Raw genomic sequence first — 16829 nt, 5'->3', positions numbered from 1 at the left:
AACCAGAAACCAAAGAAGCTGGTCATGCTAACACACTGAAAGAACAAATGCTGGCATCCAGGCTTTAACTCTGCCACCTTCAGCAGCTGCTGTGCTGCCACTGCCCACTCAGGATGACATTAAACCCAATGCTACCAAATAACAGTATCAAAGGAATGAAACCCTGTAACTGTACAATTAATAAGACTAAACCTTCTGTAGCTAACAGACAAGTTCCTATAAACAGAAACAATAAGGAACTGGAGAGCTGGCTCAGTGGTAAAGCCTGTACAGTTCTTGCAGAGGACCGGATTTTGTTCCCAACACCCATGTCAGGCAGCTCACTCTGTCTGACTCCAGCTCCAGGAAATCCAATGCCCTCTTCAGGCCTCCACACAGGCATCTGCACTCACTACACATAGATCTACACATAATTTTTAAATGACTATTCATACACAGCTTTTATGGACTAAGGCAAACAGAACATTCCATGTGCACGGGCATGCTGAACATTCTGTGCAGACGGACAAGCTGCAGCCTATGAAGTCATGGTAAGCATTCCTGAGAAAAGATTACTAACTATGGGAAATGTCTGGCAGTGGAAAAGGCTGTGGCTGGAGCTAGTTCTGAGCAGAACTACAACCATAAGAGTGTTCCAGCTTATTTGGCTGTTTTCCACTATGTGGTCACTAGCTGCATGCAGAATGAGCTGGAAAGATGTCCAAATTAAAGGACCCACTCCTAATGTTAAGTCACTTGGGAAAGGGTGCCCAACTTTTTGACCACAGGTTGGGATAGCAAAATGCACAATGTACCTAGTGCAACATCCAATACTGGCAAACAAAACAGCCCCTTTGATGTAAAACCTGATTTATTCTGAAATCAGCTAATACATTTAAAACATCGGGGCAAGAAAGGTGGTTCAGAGGTTAGAGCACTTGCTGCTCTTTTAGAGGACCTGTGTTCAGTTACCACCACAGGCAGATCACAATCACCTGAGACTCCAGTTCCAATAGATCCGAACCCTCGTGTCCACCATGGGCACATGCACCCACATAGTACATATACATACACAAAGGCTCACACACATACACGTAAAATAAAATTTAAATTTTAAAATGCAATTAGCCTTATATGAACAGAATAGAGAGGCACCAATGACCCCCTGAAAATCTAGATGGTAGACAATGACATCAAACCAACAATTTTTTATGCAGTTTAGCCACTATGAAATGCAATTAAACCTGACACAAGGAGCTGGAGAGATGGCTTAGTAACTAAAAACACGGGCTGCTTTTCCAGAGGACCTAAGCTTAATTCGCAGCACTCACAGGGCAGCTCACAACCATCAGTAACTCCAATTCCAGAGTACCTCACACCATTTTCTGACCACCTAAAGCACGAAGCATGCAGGCAAAACATCTGTGTGTAATTTAACAAGAAAAGAGAAGAAAAGAAACAAACGGCTAAGAACAGGGCTCTGTTAACTCTGGTACTGACTTAACATGTCTACACAGAGAGCAAGAACAGGGCTCCATGTTAATTCTGGCACTGCCTTAACATGTCTACTCAGAGAGACTGGGTAGAGTTACCTGGCCAGTAAGGAAGGCTAGTATATCTCCATCTCCCTCCGTCTGGTGAATTTTCACCACGGTGTCCACAGTTGCCTTGATATAATCTGGAACAGGACTGGAAAAAACAGATGAGGAAAAAGCTCATCACTGGAACAAGCTCATTCATTACTCACAGCTCCAATTACCAATAACTTGGCAGCCAAACCTCATCAGGGTTAGTTTGGGCCATCCCAGCAGGTAATTAGCATATGGATAAGTAAAATAAATGTCCTTTTTTTTCCAAGTGCAGCAATCAAGAACTGAGGGTATATCTCAATAGTACAGCATTTGCCTAACGTATGTAAAGTCCTAGGTTCAATCCCCAGCACAAGAAAGAAAAAATATTAAATGCAGCACTTCTATACATAATTACATGCAGACAATTGTTTCAGCTATATTTGCTAAGAAATAAAGAACATTCTGGAAGATAGAATGTTCTGGAAATTGGGCCAGCCCAGCCCCCTCTCCAAGTTAGGGTGATGAAACAACATGACAAAAAGCAAGTTGGGGAGGAAAGGGTTTATCTGGCTTACACTTCCACAGCACTGTTCATCAAGGAAGGAAATCAGGACAGGAACTCAAACAGGATATCTGGAGGCAGGAGCTGATACAGAGGCCATGGAGGAATACAGTTTACTTCTCCTTATGGCTTGTTCAGCCTGCTTTCTCACAGAACCCAGGACCACCAATCCATGGGTGGCCTCACCTGGGCCCTCCCCCATCAATCACTAATTAAGAAACCACCTAGAGGCTTGTCTACAGCCCAAGTTTAGGAAGGCATTTTCTTTACTGAGGTTCCCCACCACTGATGACCTTAGTTTGTGTCAAACTGGCATAAACCAGTCAGCACAGCACACCCATCTTCCCCTGGCCAGAACCCAAAGGCTAAGTGAACAGAAATAGCTGACCTCCAGCTGGAAGGACTCAAAGATGAAGTTTACAACTCTCTGGATTTATCAGGCACTGGACCAGGCCCAGAAACTAGGCACAGCAACTAAGATGGCCCCCTGCTAATAAGATGACCTTGCTAAGGATGAAAACAACCAAAAGGTGGGACTGAGCAGTGCCTCCCTTACTGATGGCACCCTGGGAACTCTCGTTCAGAAGACTGCCAAGCCACCTCCCCTTAGCCTACTACTTCACTCTCTCCAACTGAGCTAATGGCCACAGATGTATGTACATTTGCACAGGAGAGTCAAGACTAAATTCAGCAGTAATGCTGGTCTAGCTTCCAGAGCATTCTATGGATAACAGGCACTGCACAATACCCCTTGCCAAGCTGCAGGCGGATGATACTCCCTATTCTTCTGCATGACAGACAAGGTCCCATATCATCATCACCAAGAAGCAAGCATTACCAGACCTTTGTAGGTAAAAGATATCCACCGGAAATGTCCGCCCTTCCACTGTCAGGGTCACACAGGTATCCCTGGCTGGGTCACTGGTCTCATTCTGGTTAAAGAAATCTCGAAATTTCTAAAAATAAATGTATACATAAATATTATCCATATTTATCTCAAAGATTGATCACAGTAATTCACAGAAAGAAAATATAAAACTGGCAGAGGAAATTGGGATAGTAGAATGAAGTCTACATGAGGCAGAACAGTTTATTTTAATTTAGAGACAGGACCCCACGTAGCTCGGCTAGCCTCAAACTCACTACATAGCTGAGGCTGGCCTTGAACTCCGGACCCCCCTGCCTTCACTTCTTGAGTGGATTATATGTGTGCCAGCACATCGCACAAAGCGGTTTTCTGAAGTCACAATTTTCTTTCTTTTCTTTTACAGCTCTACCAGGCCATCTTCCCAAAGGCCAGCTTTGTGGAGACAGGGTCTTGATACTCAGTTCAGACAGATCTGAAACTCTATGCAGACCAGGCTGGACTCAAAATCAGGATCCTCCTGCCTCTGGCTCCTGAATGCTGAAATTATAGGTGTGTTTCATCACATCCAGTGAAATTTATTTTTCTCTTATTGAAATTGCAGGGAAAATTTCAATGACTGATTCTAAAGGTCTGATTAAAAATAAGGGTTAAAATTTAATGACCCTAAGCTGCCATGTAGCTGTGGTATTACTTTATTCCCACTCTCTGTATTTTATTTAGCTGAAAATGAGGTCTGACTCAGTTCGGTACAGGTTAAACCAGGCTGGTGGACAGCCCTAATCTGGAGAGCACACGTTTACTGGCACAAGGTTGTCAATTCATAAAGGGTTCCCTCTTGCACAATAGGTGTGTCTCTGATACATATTTACTATAACTAGTAATAGATTTCAGGCCACCTGATAGCATGAACAGTGTCTTCTCCAATTGTGTGCACATGCATGCTGACACCGGACAGAACAGTACTGATTTCTTCTTAATCAATGAAGACACATCTTCATCAATGGATATCTTGGGCTCAATTACTATGACTATGAGAAGAGGTTGGGACAGAACTGGACAGAATCGCTAGGGCCAGGTTTAAACATTCCAGGCAGCTCAGAGTCAGCAAAGGTAGACATAAGCAACACAGTCAAGACTATCACCAACACCCAGTGTCACCTGACCGGGGGCCATGGGAGGAGTGGACAGCCTTGAGGAAAGAGGGGAGATTCAATACCCCAAGAAGGAAGTGAGTGAGGAAGCAGGAAGACTGGGGACAGCAGGCCCAGGGCTGTAGGAGGAGGACTTTAAGAAGGGCTTGCTGGTCACAGATACCACCAGGACACACTGAACAGAGAGAGGTAAGGCCATTGACAGCTTCACTAGATCGTGTGGATGGCTGGTCCCAGGCTACTGGAATTGTTGACCAGGACTCTTTAAAAAAAAACACTTCCCATGTACTGAGAGACACAAAGTCTGTGTCCTTAAGATTTTTATCTGGTACCTTCACTAGGAATGTACAGATAAAACCCAAAAACTCAGGCTAGAGAGATGGTGCCGTGGTTAAGAGTACTGGCTGCTCTTCCAGAGGACCCAGGTTCAATTCTCAGTACCCACATGGTGGTCCACAACTGTCTATAACTCCAGTTACAGGAGGCTGATGCCCTTTCCTGATCGCCACGAGCAGTAAGCATGCAAATGGTGTGTGTGTGCATGTGTATATACATATACATACATATATATAATGCCCATATACATAAACAAACAGTAATAATAAATTTTCTCCTTAAAAGGCCAATAACCTATTTCTCAAGAGCGCATGAATCCTGAGGCAGAATCAAGGAGACAGGAAGTGAGCAAGCCCCTCACCTGGAAAACCTGAGTGAGGTTCAAGAGGTGGGGTCACAATGACATGATGGAGAGGAAAGGGGGTCAGTCTGTAAGAGTAAATGGAGATGATGGAGGCCTTTGCTGGGCCACCTGCCAGCTCACTTTAGCTTGCTGTCCTGGGAGCTGCTCTCACCTGGCCCACACTAGATAACTCCCAGCATCCACATCCATGCCCTCCCCAATCCCCACCCAACCTAACAAGATTGGTCCTGCAAACTGGTCCAATGTGGGATTCTGACCTCAGAGGACTCAGAATCCCTCACCAGAACTGATGGAAGAGAGAAATTAATCTCTCTACAAGTTATCAGACCTCTGACGAAACAATAACAACAAAACAGGGGAACTGTCCGCCAGCCTAGGTACTGTCGTGTGGACGGGCTCAAGTAGAAGAATGTGATAAAGGGAAAAGGAAGACTTTACAACCACACCCCCTATGGATGTAACTGCTCCCCTAATTGAGCTTCTACAAACAGGGCAGCTAAACCAATCAAGGCAACTACCTGATCAGCCTCCAGCCTCTCTGCCACTTCCATGTTGCAGACATCGGTGTCTCATCTACAGGCTGAGCCACCCACCAAGTGAAACCTGGGCAGGTGACCTGTAGGCAGCATTATACACCTAGACAGCTTGACATTAAGTCTGTCACCTATAAACATAGCAACTTGGCCACCTTGGGCCTCCAGATGAAAATGCTAGGTAAGCCACACCCTATGCTGCTCACTCCACAAAGTGGTCCTCACCCCAGGCCTCCTTAGCCTAATAACATCCTCTTCCTCTCACTTAGGAATACACATATTGGCGCTGGAGAGATGGTTTAGTGGTTAAGAGCACTGGTTGCTCTTCCAGACGACCTTGGTTCAATTCCCAGCAACCACATGGCAGCTCACAACTATCAGTAACTCAAGTTCCACTCCAATGGATCTGACTCCCTCAAACACCACATAAAAATTTTAAAAATTAATACAGACTAAACAGATTATACTAAAGAATACATGTGAATATACAAAGATGCATGTAACAATGAAAAAAATGTCATGAATTTGGAAGAGAGCAAGGAAGGTAAATGGGAGGGTTAAGAGAAAGAAAGGGGAGGGGGAATGGTGTAAGTATATTATAATATCAGAAAGAAAAGAAAAACAATGCAAAGTAGCAATGAGCAGTTCACAGCTGCCAGTTATCAAGGAGTCCCAGGCAGGGTGATTATACTTTTCACTACAACTAAACCTGTTTAGGTCAGTTTTTCAGTTTATAATTTTTAAGAGAGAAAGAAGGAAGGAAAAGACAACAGAGATGATCTGTGCAACTGGCCCACAAGGGAGAGAACCAGAGGCAAGTCAGACTCCTCCTAAAATGGTTACCTTGACACACTACAGTCACCTGGGAAGAAAGATCCGCGCGATGAGTGACAGTCTAGATCAGGCCAGCCTGTGGACATGTCTGTCAGGAGGGCAGGGAGTGCCCTGCTTGTATTAACTGATGTGAGAGAACTCAAGTCCATCACAGACACCATGCTAACTGTCCTACAAGTGGGAAAAGCTGGGGCCAGAGAAATGGCTCACCGATTAAGAGAACTCATTTACATGTATTAAGAGAACCAGGGTTCAATTCCCAGCACCAATATGGCAGCTCACAACCAACTGTAACTCCAGTCCCAGGAAATCCAATGCCGTCTCTTGGTTTCCATGGGTACTGAACACACACTGTGCAGACATACATGCAGGCAAAAACCCATATGCATTTTCTAACAAATGGTTAAAAGAGTGAGAGGTGAGCTGAAGTAAGCATGCATGCATTTATTTCTCTCTGAGAGCAAACACTTTCATTCCTAGGCTGCTTGTTGTCAAGGTGTGTTATCACAGCATCAGAAATGAAATTAAAATACCTGTGGAGAACATCCAGCAGACATCATGGTGACAGAGATGACAGCTAATGCAAGAGGACCATAAACAGTTCAAACCCAGAGGTAATCATGGACAGCCTGAAGCCAAGAGCTCCAACAGCTTGTAAACAAACTGGCCTGGATACACCAGCAGGCTCCTCTCACCAAGTCGGTCTGCATTCTTCCACTCAGGGACACAGAGGAACAAGTCAGGGGCCAGACCCTCACATCTAACCTGGAAGACAGAGCTGGTCTCCTGACTGGCATTTCTGTAACTACTCCCTGTGTCTCTACACAACATAAGAATCGTCTTCCTGAGTCCCAAATACAGGAAATCACTGTCCTACCTACAACAGTGTAAGGCAAGAGGGTAAAATCATGAGTAAGACAGAACCCCAAGCCTCAAGGATTCAAGCAATTCCTGAACAAGCACCTAAAGTCAGTGCAACTGAAACACACACAAAGCAGTACAAGAGGACAGAAGCAGCAGGGGGGAGGCCTCAGGGGAGGCCTCTCTGAGGAGATGAGGGTCTCCTGGACTCAAACCCTGCTAAAATGCAGCCTCCTTAGTGAAAAGTTCTTGACGCTCCCAGCTGGCTGGGCTGAAGAGCAGCCTTCTAAGTCACCTTAACACACTGAACACCTATTCGTGTGCTGCCTTCCCTGGACTCGGGGGATATATGGATCACCTGTAGCTAGCAGGAGCCTTAGCATATAGCACATATAAACAGCAAGTGGACAAAAGAACAAGATGAACTGAACTGTTTTAAAATAAAATATTAGTCATCAAGAGAGGAAATCAGCCATATAAAAACACAGGACCAAAGAGATGGCTCGGTTGGTAAAGATGCCTACTGCTGAGCCTGATAACCTTGATCCCTGGGGCCCACACGGTAGCACAGAGTTGATTCCAACAAGTTATTCTACCTCCACCATGGCCTATGTGCCCCCCACCACACATACAAAAAAAAATTAAAAATTAAGTAAAAAAAAGAAAAAAACCACTTAATGTGAAAACTACCACATTTCAGGAAAAGCTTCAACCGCATCAAGAACATCAAAATAAGTGTGCAATTTTCATATATAAACTCAAGAAATATGGCCTCACACTTAAAAGTAACCAAAAAGAAACTGCCCATGTCAGGAGAAAGACAGCAGAGACAGAGACAAGGCAAGAGGGTGATCATCAACTCCCTTGCTTAACAATAGGCTAATTTCTATTCGCGGTTGAAAAGGAACACTGTGGGACATCCAGGGCACCAGACGGGTCCAAAAGAGGCAGGTCACTCTGCCAAAGGCATGCCTTGCCTGGAGGCTTGCTCCCAACGATGTCTGACAGCTCCAGTGTTTACACAGAAGGGGGAGGAGAGAGATGCCCTTACCTCTGCGTCCAGAGTGGCTGAGGCCACAATCAAGCGAAGATCCCCTCGCTTTTTCTGAATCTGAAAAAGAAGGCATCAGGAAATAATGGTGACAGTGGAATAAGGTACAATTCCTAACCAGACATGGTGACTCGGGCCTGTAAATTCCAGCAAGCAGGAGGCCAGGGCAGGAGGGTCACAGTTTAAGACCAGCCTGGGCTAGACAGCAAGACCCTATCACAAAACAAAGCAGAGGCTTTTCAGTAGGCGAGAATGCTACAAACAACTGGCTACTGATGTCACAAATCACTGTGAGGTAGACCACTCTTCCTGATTTTGAAAATGTACAAAATTTTCTGATTATGACCCAGTAAAAATCGTATACAAAATACAAAGGGAATTTAAAACTTTGACCTTAACCCTACCCACTCTCTAACTCTAACCCTAAATTTAAGGACCTAATTTGAAATTATTAAAACTAAATGCTTTTCCTCACATGTGAGTTTTGGGGTAGTGTAAAGGCATATATTCAAACTCAGAAGTATGAAAAAGTGCATTAAAACCAAGAAATAACAAATCTTGACACCAAGATATCAATATGGGCATTAATAGTTATTCAAAGAAATGCGGTCACTGGGCATATAGCACATCTGCCACATTCAGGAGCGGCCACGTGAGGCTTCTCAATACTGGCAAAGCCTGTATAGAACTGCCCTGTATTACACTGTCCCTAGATGGGGATGAGCTAGTGAGAAAATTCCTCATACATATCAGAAAGTCTGGTCATCAGCCAAAAGATAAAATAATAAAATAACGACAACGAAAGTGGTGTATCTATTCCTAGTTGTGTGCCAGATACTTCAGGGCACATATGGAGTCATGCGGTGCAGGCTACACAAAGATACAAGGCTGAGGAGGTGGTGAGCGTCTAACCATACATAACCCACCTTCCCCTCACCTCACTGTGGACAGCCATGGAGAGGCATCCTTTTCTTACTTGCACAAAGGTAAATGTATGGTGTCATCTTAAGACTATGTTGTCTTATTTAAGCCTCATGACCAATCACGATGTCCAGCAGGTCTGTCCAGCAGACTTCCCTATGAAGCAGTTCCTAGTCTGCCCTTGTCCAGGCAGTAGCCACCAGCCACAAGTAGCTATGAAGAGCCTTTGAAATACACTAGCATGATGGAAATATTAAACTGCTATTGTAATCCTCTTTCAAATAATTCAAATTTCATTTCAGGGAGCTCACTGCCTGAAGACCATATACTTAAGCATACACGTGTCAGGAAGAATGTGGCAGGCCCCAACAGCCTTGTGCAGCCTTGTGCAGCCATCAAAAACACTGTCTTCGGGGGCGTGGAAGTGGCTTAGTGGTTAACAGCACTGGCTGCTCTTGCAGAGGTTCTGTTCCCAGCACACACATCAGACAATCACCTGTTACTCCAGTTCTTGGGGATCTGGTGCCCTCTTCTGACCTCTGAAGACACCTGCACACATGTGTACACAGACATACATACAGGCACACACATACTCAGGACACAAATACAAAATCTTTAAAATAATAATAATAACAATAATATCTTCAAAAACTACTTCACGATGAAGAAGTTTTGATATAATACTAAACATACAAGACACAAATTACACACACTGTCCAATCCCACTGTGTCAAAACATATACAGAGGCAAGCAGGCACAGACAGAGAAGAAAAGCACATCAACATTCGGCTCGTGTTTTTCTCCGAATGGATAGGATGATGGGGTAATTTTCCCTTTGTATTTGTTGGATTTTCCAAATTGTTGTCATTACTTTCCTAACCAGGCAACAACATAAAAAGAAAACACAGAAAGCGAAATACGGGCAGTAGAGTCTACCTTCTTCAGCAAGCCAATGGCAATGTCTGTATACAAGGTCCTCTCGTGGGCTTCGTCCAGCATGATGACACTAAGAATTAGAGGGACACTCTCAGTAAGCATTGAAACAACAGCCCACAAAATCCCACCCCACCCACCAAAGAGACCTCTGGGTACTCAGCACTCATGTAATGCTATCAAAACAAGAGAAAACCCAAGTCATACTCAGCCAGTGAAGTCATTCCTAGACTAGAAACATGATTTCGACATTCTTAGTGAAAATAATGACGATACATTATTTGCAAAGAGCGTCACCTACCCTGTATTCCATCAGAACTTAATAGCTGGTTCTAACTGGTATGTATGACCTCTAACCCCACGGAGCACATGCAATAACAAAGCCCAGCTACCTCGAAGATGCTGAGCCATGAGAGCAGCCAAAGAGGGACAGCAGCTGTGAAACACGTGTGCCAGGGAGGGGAGCAGGATAATCTCTCACCCACCAAAGCTTCAGGGCAACCCTGCTGCTCCCAGAGATGCCCAAAGATACACAAAGAGGGAGAAAGAGCTAAGCCCTCAGCTGCACTTTGTGTACGAATTCAACAGAACACAGTCCAGAGGGAGAAGTGGAATGCTTGCCTATCATATGCAGGCCCTGGTTCCAGCCCCAGCAACTGGCTAGGCACTTCTCTGCTGGGCTACGGTTCTGTAGTTACCCCAATTCCCAGAGTGTGTTGCAGGGAAGATAAACAAAACCAAGCCAACAGGCAGACTGGTGGCAGATGTCCGTGGGCCTGCTTTTGCTCATGTTTTTGTTTGTCTGGATTGTGTACTCACTGTTGCTGCCTGTAAGAGGCACCACTATCAAATCTAAAAAACTAGCAAGGGCAGGAAGAGCCACCATCAGGAAAGAGGACAGATGAGGGCAGCTGACCAGACTTGAATCTCAGCTGCTAAACTGACTGCTTCCCAGTGTACAAGTGAGCTTTGGAAACATTAGGAAGGTATCGCAGAAAATTGCATTTACCTATATTTTGTTAACAATGGATCAACCATCATTTCCCTGACCAGCATCCCATCTGTAAGGAACTAAAAAGTAAAAATACAAAGAAAGAGAAATTTATTTACAGTGATGATTCAAGTTCAAGTATAATCTCTGTTTGCATGCAAGAACAATCCACACAGCACAGTAAAGACAACACCTCAGTAGCTTTATTCATTCAGCAAAGTTTGAAAAAAAATTCCCACACTGGGCTACAGACCTTTCTCCACCATCTCTGCTCACCTGGCCTAGTTCCTAATGCTAATTAGCATCAACAGCAATCTGTGTACAGTCAAGTGAGTCTCCCACTTGCCATTATTTACTATGTGAATGCACTGAGTGGGATAACTCCTCGGCATGCTCTCAACCGCGGCCTCCGCGTGGGCTCCGCAGTCACGGGCCTGAGTTCAGAGCCCGGCTCTGTTTTACCTGCTGTAAATACCCAGGCCAAGTGCTTTGCATTGGAGTCTTATTCCTCCCAATGTCAAATGAGGTAATATAACAATTTCACCAAGTTACAGTGAAAACTAAGTAGGATTAGTAAACACTAATAAAATGCTTCAGAAATGAGCAGTAACAAGTGGGTGCCATTACCTCACCCCAAACAAGATTGATGATGAGCAAGGCTAAGCTCTCCTACAGTCTCATTTCACTCTGACTTTAAAAGTGGGATGTGTTTCTAATACAGTTTTCTTGGCCCTGGTTCCAGCTGTCACCGCCCCTCCCTCTCCACACACATACAGAAACAAGTGGAAAGTTCTACCAGTAAGTCTTAGCAAAGCTGCTCATGGACCCAAAAAAAGAGTCACCTGACTACAACATTCACCCAATGTTAACTGGTTCACACATAATTAAAGTCATAAAAACAACACAAATTCCCTTTACCTGACAACATGGGTATCAAAAATTTGGAAAACAAAGTCTGTATTGGCTAGCTTTATGTTAGTCTGGCACATGTTAGAGTCATGTAGGAAGAACCTCAACTGAGAAAATTCCTTTACCACATTGGCCAGTGGGCAAGTCTGTGGGCATTTTCTTGACTGAAGATTGATGGGGAGGGCCCAGCTCACTCTGGGCAGTGCCACCCCTGGATAGTAGTCCTGGTATGTAAGAAAGCAGGCCGAGCAGGCCAAGAGGAGCAAGGCAGTAAGTGCTGCAGAATATTTGTGTAACTATGCAAAGATGCACTGCATTTGTTTAACTATATGAAAATATGCTGCATTTGCTTAATTATGTAAAGATGTGCTGCTTTTTACCTTGCCTGCCTAAGGTACCTGATTGGTCTAATAAAAAGCCAAACATCCAATGGCAAGGGAAGTAGCATAGGCAGGACTTCCGGGCTGGGTGAGTAAGTAGGAGGAGGAATTTAGACTTGAAGAAAGAAAGAAAAATAGATGCCAGGGAGACACCAGGGCCAGACAGACAGACACAGAGGAATCAGGGAAAGTAGGGCATGCAGAGTGAAAAAAAGGTAAAAAGTAGAGGAATAGAAAAAGGTTAAATTAGGTTAGAAGAGCTAGTTGGACAAGCCTAAGCTAAAGCCAAGCATTCATAATTAATAATGAGTCTCCACATCATTATCTGGGAGCTGGTTGGTGGGCCAAAGAAAATTCCAATTACAAGTAATCAGCACTCCTCCATGGCCTCTGCTTTAGTTCCTGCCTTGAGCTCCTGCCATGATTTCCCTGGATGGTGGACTCTAAGTTGTAAAACTGAAATAAACCCATTCCTCTCCAAGTTGCTTCTGGCCATGGTGTTTTATCACAGCAGTAGAAATCCTAACTAATCAAGATCCATTTTCTTACAACTGGCTACAGTGTTTACTTGGCTCATCTGAACAGTTGTAATCCCTGTGTTCCAGGATGCAAGGCATCTGGGTCTAAGGACCCTGCTTCATTTCATCCAGCACCTTGCTCACGGCTCTACAGGACTATTGAGCGTTGATTCTAGAACAGTGATGAACTATCACCAATTACCACTATGCTAATTACTTTATTAGTATGTCAGCTACCACTGAGACAGTCCATTAGACAGTTCTAACTAGCCAACGACTGTGAATTCCAAGCTGTACCAGTTTACACCAATTCACCCCATGTTTGTACAGTTTTGTTTCTCAGCATGAGTCAGAAGAAAAAGCCTAGCATGTGTAGAAAAGGGAACGCTGCATCCTTATACTGTCACCAGCGAACACATACAGATAAGCACTGACCTCCCAGGCCTCAGCATTGTCAGCTATAGAACAGGGATAAATCTTACTCCTGTGTTCTTTTCTGGGCTAAGATTCAAGGGCTCTTTCAAACTGCTCTGGTCTTCACAGAAGACGAATATCCTGTAGAGATCTTGCTGCCCTGGCCTGCACAAGCTTTAACTCCCCAGGGAATCCTCTCCCCTGTTCACACCAGAAGACCCTGTAAGCACTTCACCTTGATTCTGGTTGCCAGCGGGTCGGTGCAGTCATCAAAGCGGATGCAGTAGCCCACCTCGTGGCCCAGCACTGCGCCCCTTTCGTCAGCTACTCTCCCTGCAACCTTTGAGAAGAAAGATCATGCTGAAAATAGAGACACAGTGATTACTGCATGGGGCACACGCTACAGGGAACATAAAGGTCGTATCACACAGCAAGTGAACAATGAGGAGAAAGGGACAGGTCACTGGAGAGGAGTGAACACTGATGATCAGCTGATAGAGCTCTCAGTCTGTCATGGCCTTGAGACAACTTCAAACAGAATACAAGGCTGGGCATGGTGGCACAAGCCTTTAAACCCAGCACTGGGAAGTGGAGGCAGAGGATGTCTGTGAATTTGAACCCAGCCTGATCTACACAGCAGTCTTAGGCCAGCCAGAGGTACACAGTGAGACCCTGTTTCAAAAGAAAGACAAAGCAGAGAGCATACTAAATAAAAGGAAAATCACACAATGATTTTACAGATCAGTATTGAGGAAACTGAGCTGTGGGTGTGGTACACCTATCAGTGTGGAAGGCCCTAGGGTTAAATGACCAGCACCAGAGGAAAAAAGGAAAAGAAAAAAAGAAAACCAAAGAAATTACATGTAAAACCCGAAAGATCTAAACCACAGATCCAAGCTAAAGAGCTATTTGACAGTGGCACACTTGCATAAGGCCCGGGGTCTTGGGGAGTGAGGGGGAGCAGGGGAGCAGGATGACTGAACACAGGAGTGGGCCAAGTTCATCTCCTCTTCAGAGGCAAGCGTGTTCCAAAGGTCAGATTTTCAACCTTACTCCAGCTACCAGTACTCCTGAAAGTCAATGAAGATAAAAACATGCTTTTAAAAAAGACAGGCAAGTGTCTGAAAGGAGTAATGAAAGATCCACGTGACCATTACATAAAATGAGAAAACAAAGCCTGCAGTACGAGGACTACCCTGGATATACCACAAATTACAGGGCAGTATAGGAAGGACTACTGCATATGCCGATAACCTCAGCCCTTGGGAAGCAGAGGCAGGAGAATAAAAATTTCAGTCAGCCTGGCATACACAGCACGACTCTATCTCAAAAGCAGGGAGGGGTGCTGAGGAGATAGCCTGGGGCTTTCCTTGCAAGCATAGGGACAGGACCTGAGTTTACCCCACACCCACACACAGAGCCTGCAGTGGAGTATTCTAACCCCAGCAGGGGAGGCGGGTGGACTCCTAAGGCTCAGCAGCCAGCAAGCTAGCCTCCCACTGAGCTGCAGGCCAAGAAAGGACCCTGTCTCCAAAGACAAGGTGGCACCTGAGGAATGACACCTGAGTCTGTTTTCTAGCCTGCACACCACATATGCACACACACGGTCTGTGCACAAGTGAACACACACACACACACATGTGAATGTAAGGAAATTACAAAAAAAAAAAATCCATCTAGCCAGATCCCTAACTGTCTCAAAAAGACCATTCAAAGTTTACTAAAAGGAAATATCTGAAATGAAAGCCAGGCAGTGGCTCATGCCTGTAAACCCAGCTACTCGGAGATGAGAAGACTCAAGCGCAAGCCCAGCAGGGACAACTTCGGAAGTCTCTCCCACCATCTCAAAAAAACGAACCGGCATAAAGAGGCAATCACAGTTACTAGTTGTTTTTTCAAAGAGAGTTTCACATTTGCTATCTAAACACATGACTGAAAAGGGCAAAGCTAAGCCATGAAGTTCCATGACCTCGCACACCCAACCAGAGAAAGCAGCTATGTGTCACCCTCCTTCCGGGCCAGGCAGCCCCAAACCCCATAATTGCTAGTCTGAGTTTGGAATGCAGTGGCTCCAGGAAGGGTCCTGAAGCAGCCCAGACTCCGGACCACAGAGACTCCCTGCACTCAGCCATCCCCGCCATCAATGTGCACAAGAAACCGACAAGCAGATGGAGATCAGAAGCAACCTCGCCCAGTGACTTGAAATTACAGATCTGACAAGACCCACACCGAATCAATCATCAAGCAGGCGGTCCACACCATGCAGTCTTTCGAAACATCTTATGAAACCAGAGGTGCACCCTGCTTGGCTCTGCCTCTGGAGGGTGCCTTTCCCAGGAGGCTTAGTTATCATGGTTGTTCTGAGCTAATCATCCACATCTCAGAAAAAGGCACAGACGAGCTGTGCAGAGATGCTGGGAACCTGCAGGGAAAACAGGCTAGGAAGAATGAGCACAAATAAGCCAGCCTCTTCAGAAAATAGTCATTTTGTGGGTATAAAAGTAAAATTCAACGTTTCTGTTCTTACTATTTCACTATTTGCATAAACATGCATTTTAAAAGTGTGCGTGCATGCATGTGTGCATGTGTGTTTGGGCTGGAGAGATGGCTTGGTGGTTAAGAGCATGTACTATTCTTGCAGAGGACCCAAGTTCAGTTCCAAGCACCAATGTTCAGTGACTCACAGCTACCTCTAATTCTAGCTCCAAGGGGACAAAAGCCTCTGACCTCCTTGGGCACCAGCAGCCACACATGCATACATAAATATACACAATAAAAAATAATAAATTTTTTCTTAATGTTTTAACTAAGTGTAATGACATACATCTATAATACCAACTCCCAGGAGGCTGAAGCAGGAGGTTTGCCAGTTCCATCCAGGCTAGGCTATGGGCACAAGTCCTCACCTTCAAATAAATACACAGATATATAAGCTATGTATATAAGATTTACCATTTATAATCGTGCAGGATTGTAGTCTGTTGGCTTCATTTATGTGCTTCTTACTTATCTACTACTTGTGGTGGGCATGTGTGGATGTCTAGGTGTTTATGTGTTTCTTATTTATCTACTACTTGTGGTGGGCATGTGTAGATGTGCAGGTGCCTGTGCCGCAGTGTGCCTAGGGCGGTCAGAGGACAACTTGTGGGGAACAGTTCTCGCCTTCCACCATGTGGCAACCAAACCCAGATCCTCAGGCTTGGCAGCAAGCGCCAAGCTGCTGAGCCATGTTGCCAAACCTCTACTGGCTTTTTAATAGATTTTCACCTCTACCGTTTACATTGTGTTCTCCATAACTCCATCAGATTCAACAGATCGCAATCACTGAAAAACTGCTACATGGCAAGTTAGACCTGCGTTCTCATGAAGCACAGTAGCTAAAATACAGCAGGACATTCCAACATGTTCCATGAACACACATGTTCCACAGCTCCCCTCTTAGGTGGAAGAAGGTCTGGTCTGGAGGCTAAATTTGGACTCGTGAGAGCAGTGGCCCTGCTTACCAAGTGCCTCTCACAGTGATCCAGCACAACTTCTGCAGTTTGTTCTTGGGCTCAGTCTGTGCACACAGCACATCTCTGAGAAGTGCCATCCTAAACATGGCGGCCCATCACCACTCACGGTTAATTTAAGTGTTCTTTGTTCTGCCAAG

At 44.9% G+C, this 16829-nt stretch overlaps 1 protein-coding gene across 2 annotated transcripts in view; it reads right to left on the bottom strand.

Annotated features, from left to right (window-relative positions):
• The window catches only part of Dhx35 (DEAH-box helicase 35), a 60907-nt gene that overhangs the window by 25450 nt on the left and 18628 nt on the right, over window positions 1–16829 (bottom strand). For both annotated transcript variants that reach the window (XM_075962894.1, XM_075962895.1), the window contains exons 5-10: window positions 13413–13517; window positions 10975–11036; window positions 9969–10038; window positions 8111–8170; window positions 2956–3068; window positions 1572–1668 (exon numbers count right to left, since the gene is read on the bottom strand). In XM_075962894.1, coding sequence (XP_075819009.1) covers window positions 1572–1668; window positions 2956–3068; window positions 8111–8170; window positions 9969–10038; window positions 10975–11036; window positions 13413–13517 — 507 coding nt within the window. The remainder of the gene's footprint in view (window positions 1–1571; window positions 1669–2955; window positions 3069–8110; window positions 8171–9968; window positions 10039–10974; window positions 11037–13412; window positions 13518–16829) is intronic.

The sequence above is a fragment of the Microtus pennsylvanicus genome, chromosome 2, assembly GCF_037038515.1.
Source record: "Microtus pennsylvanicus isolate mMicPen1 chromosome 2, mMicPen1.hap1, whole genome shotgun sequence".
Classification (NCBI taxonomy): domain Eukaryota; kingdom Metazoa; phylum Chordata; class Mammalia; order Rodentia; family Cricetidae; genus Microtus; species Microtus pennsylvanicus.
This window is presented reverse-complemented; position numbering and strand designations above follow the sequence as displayed.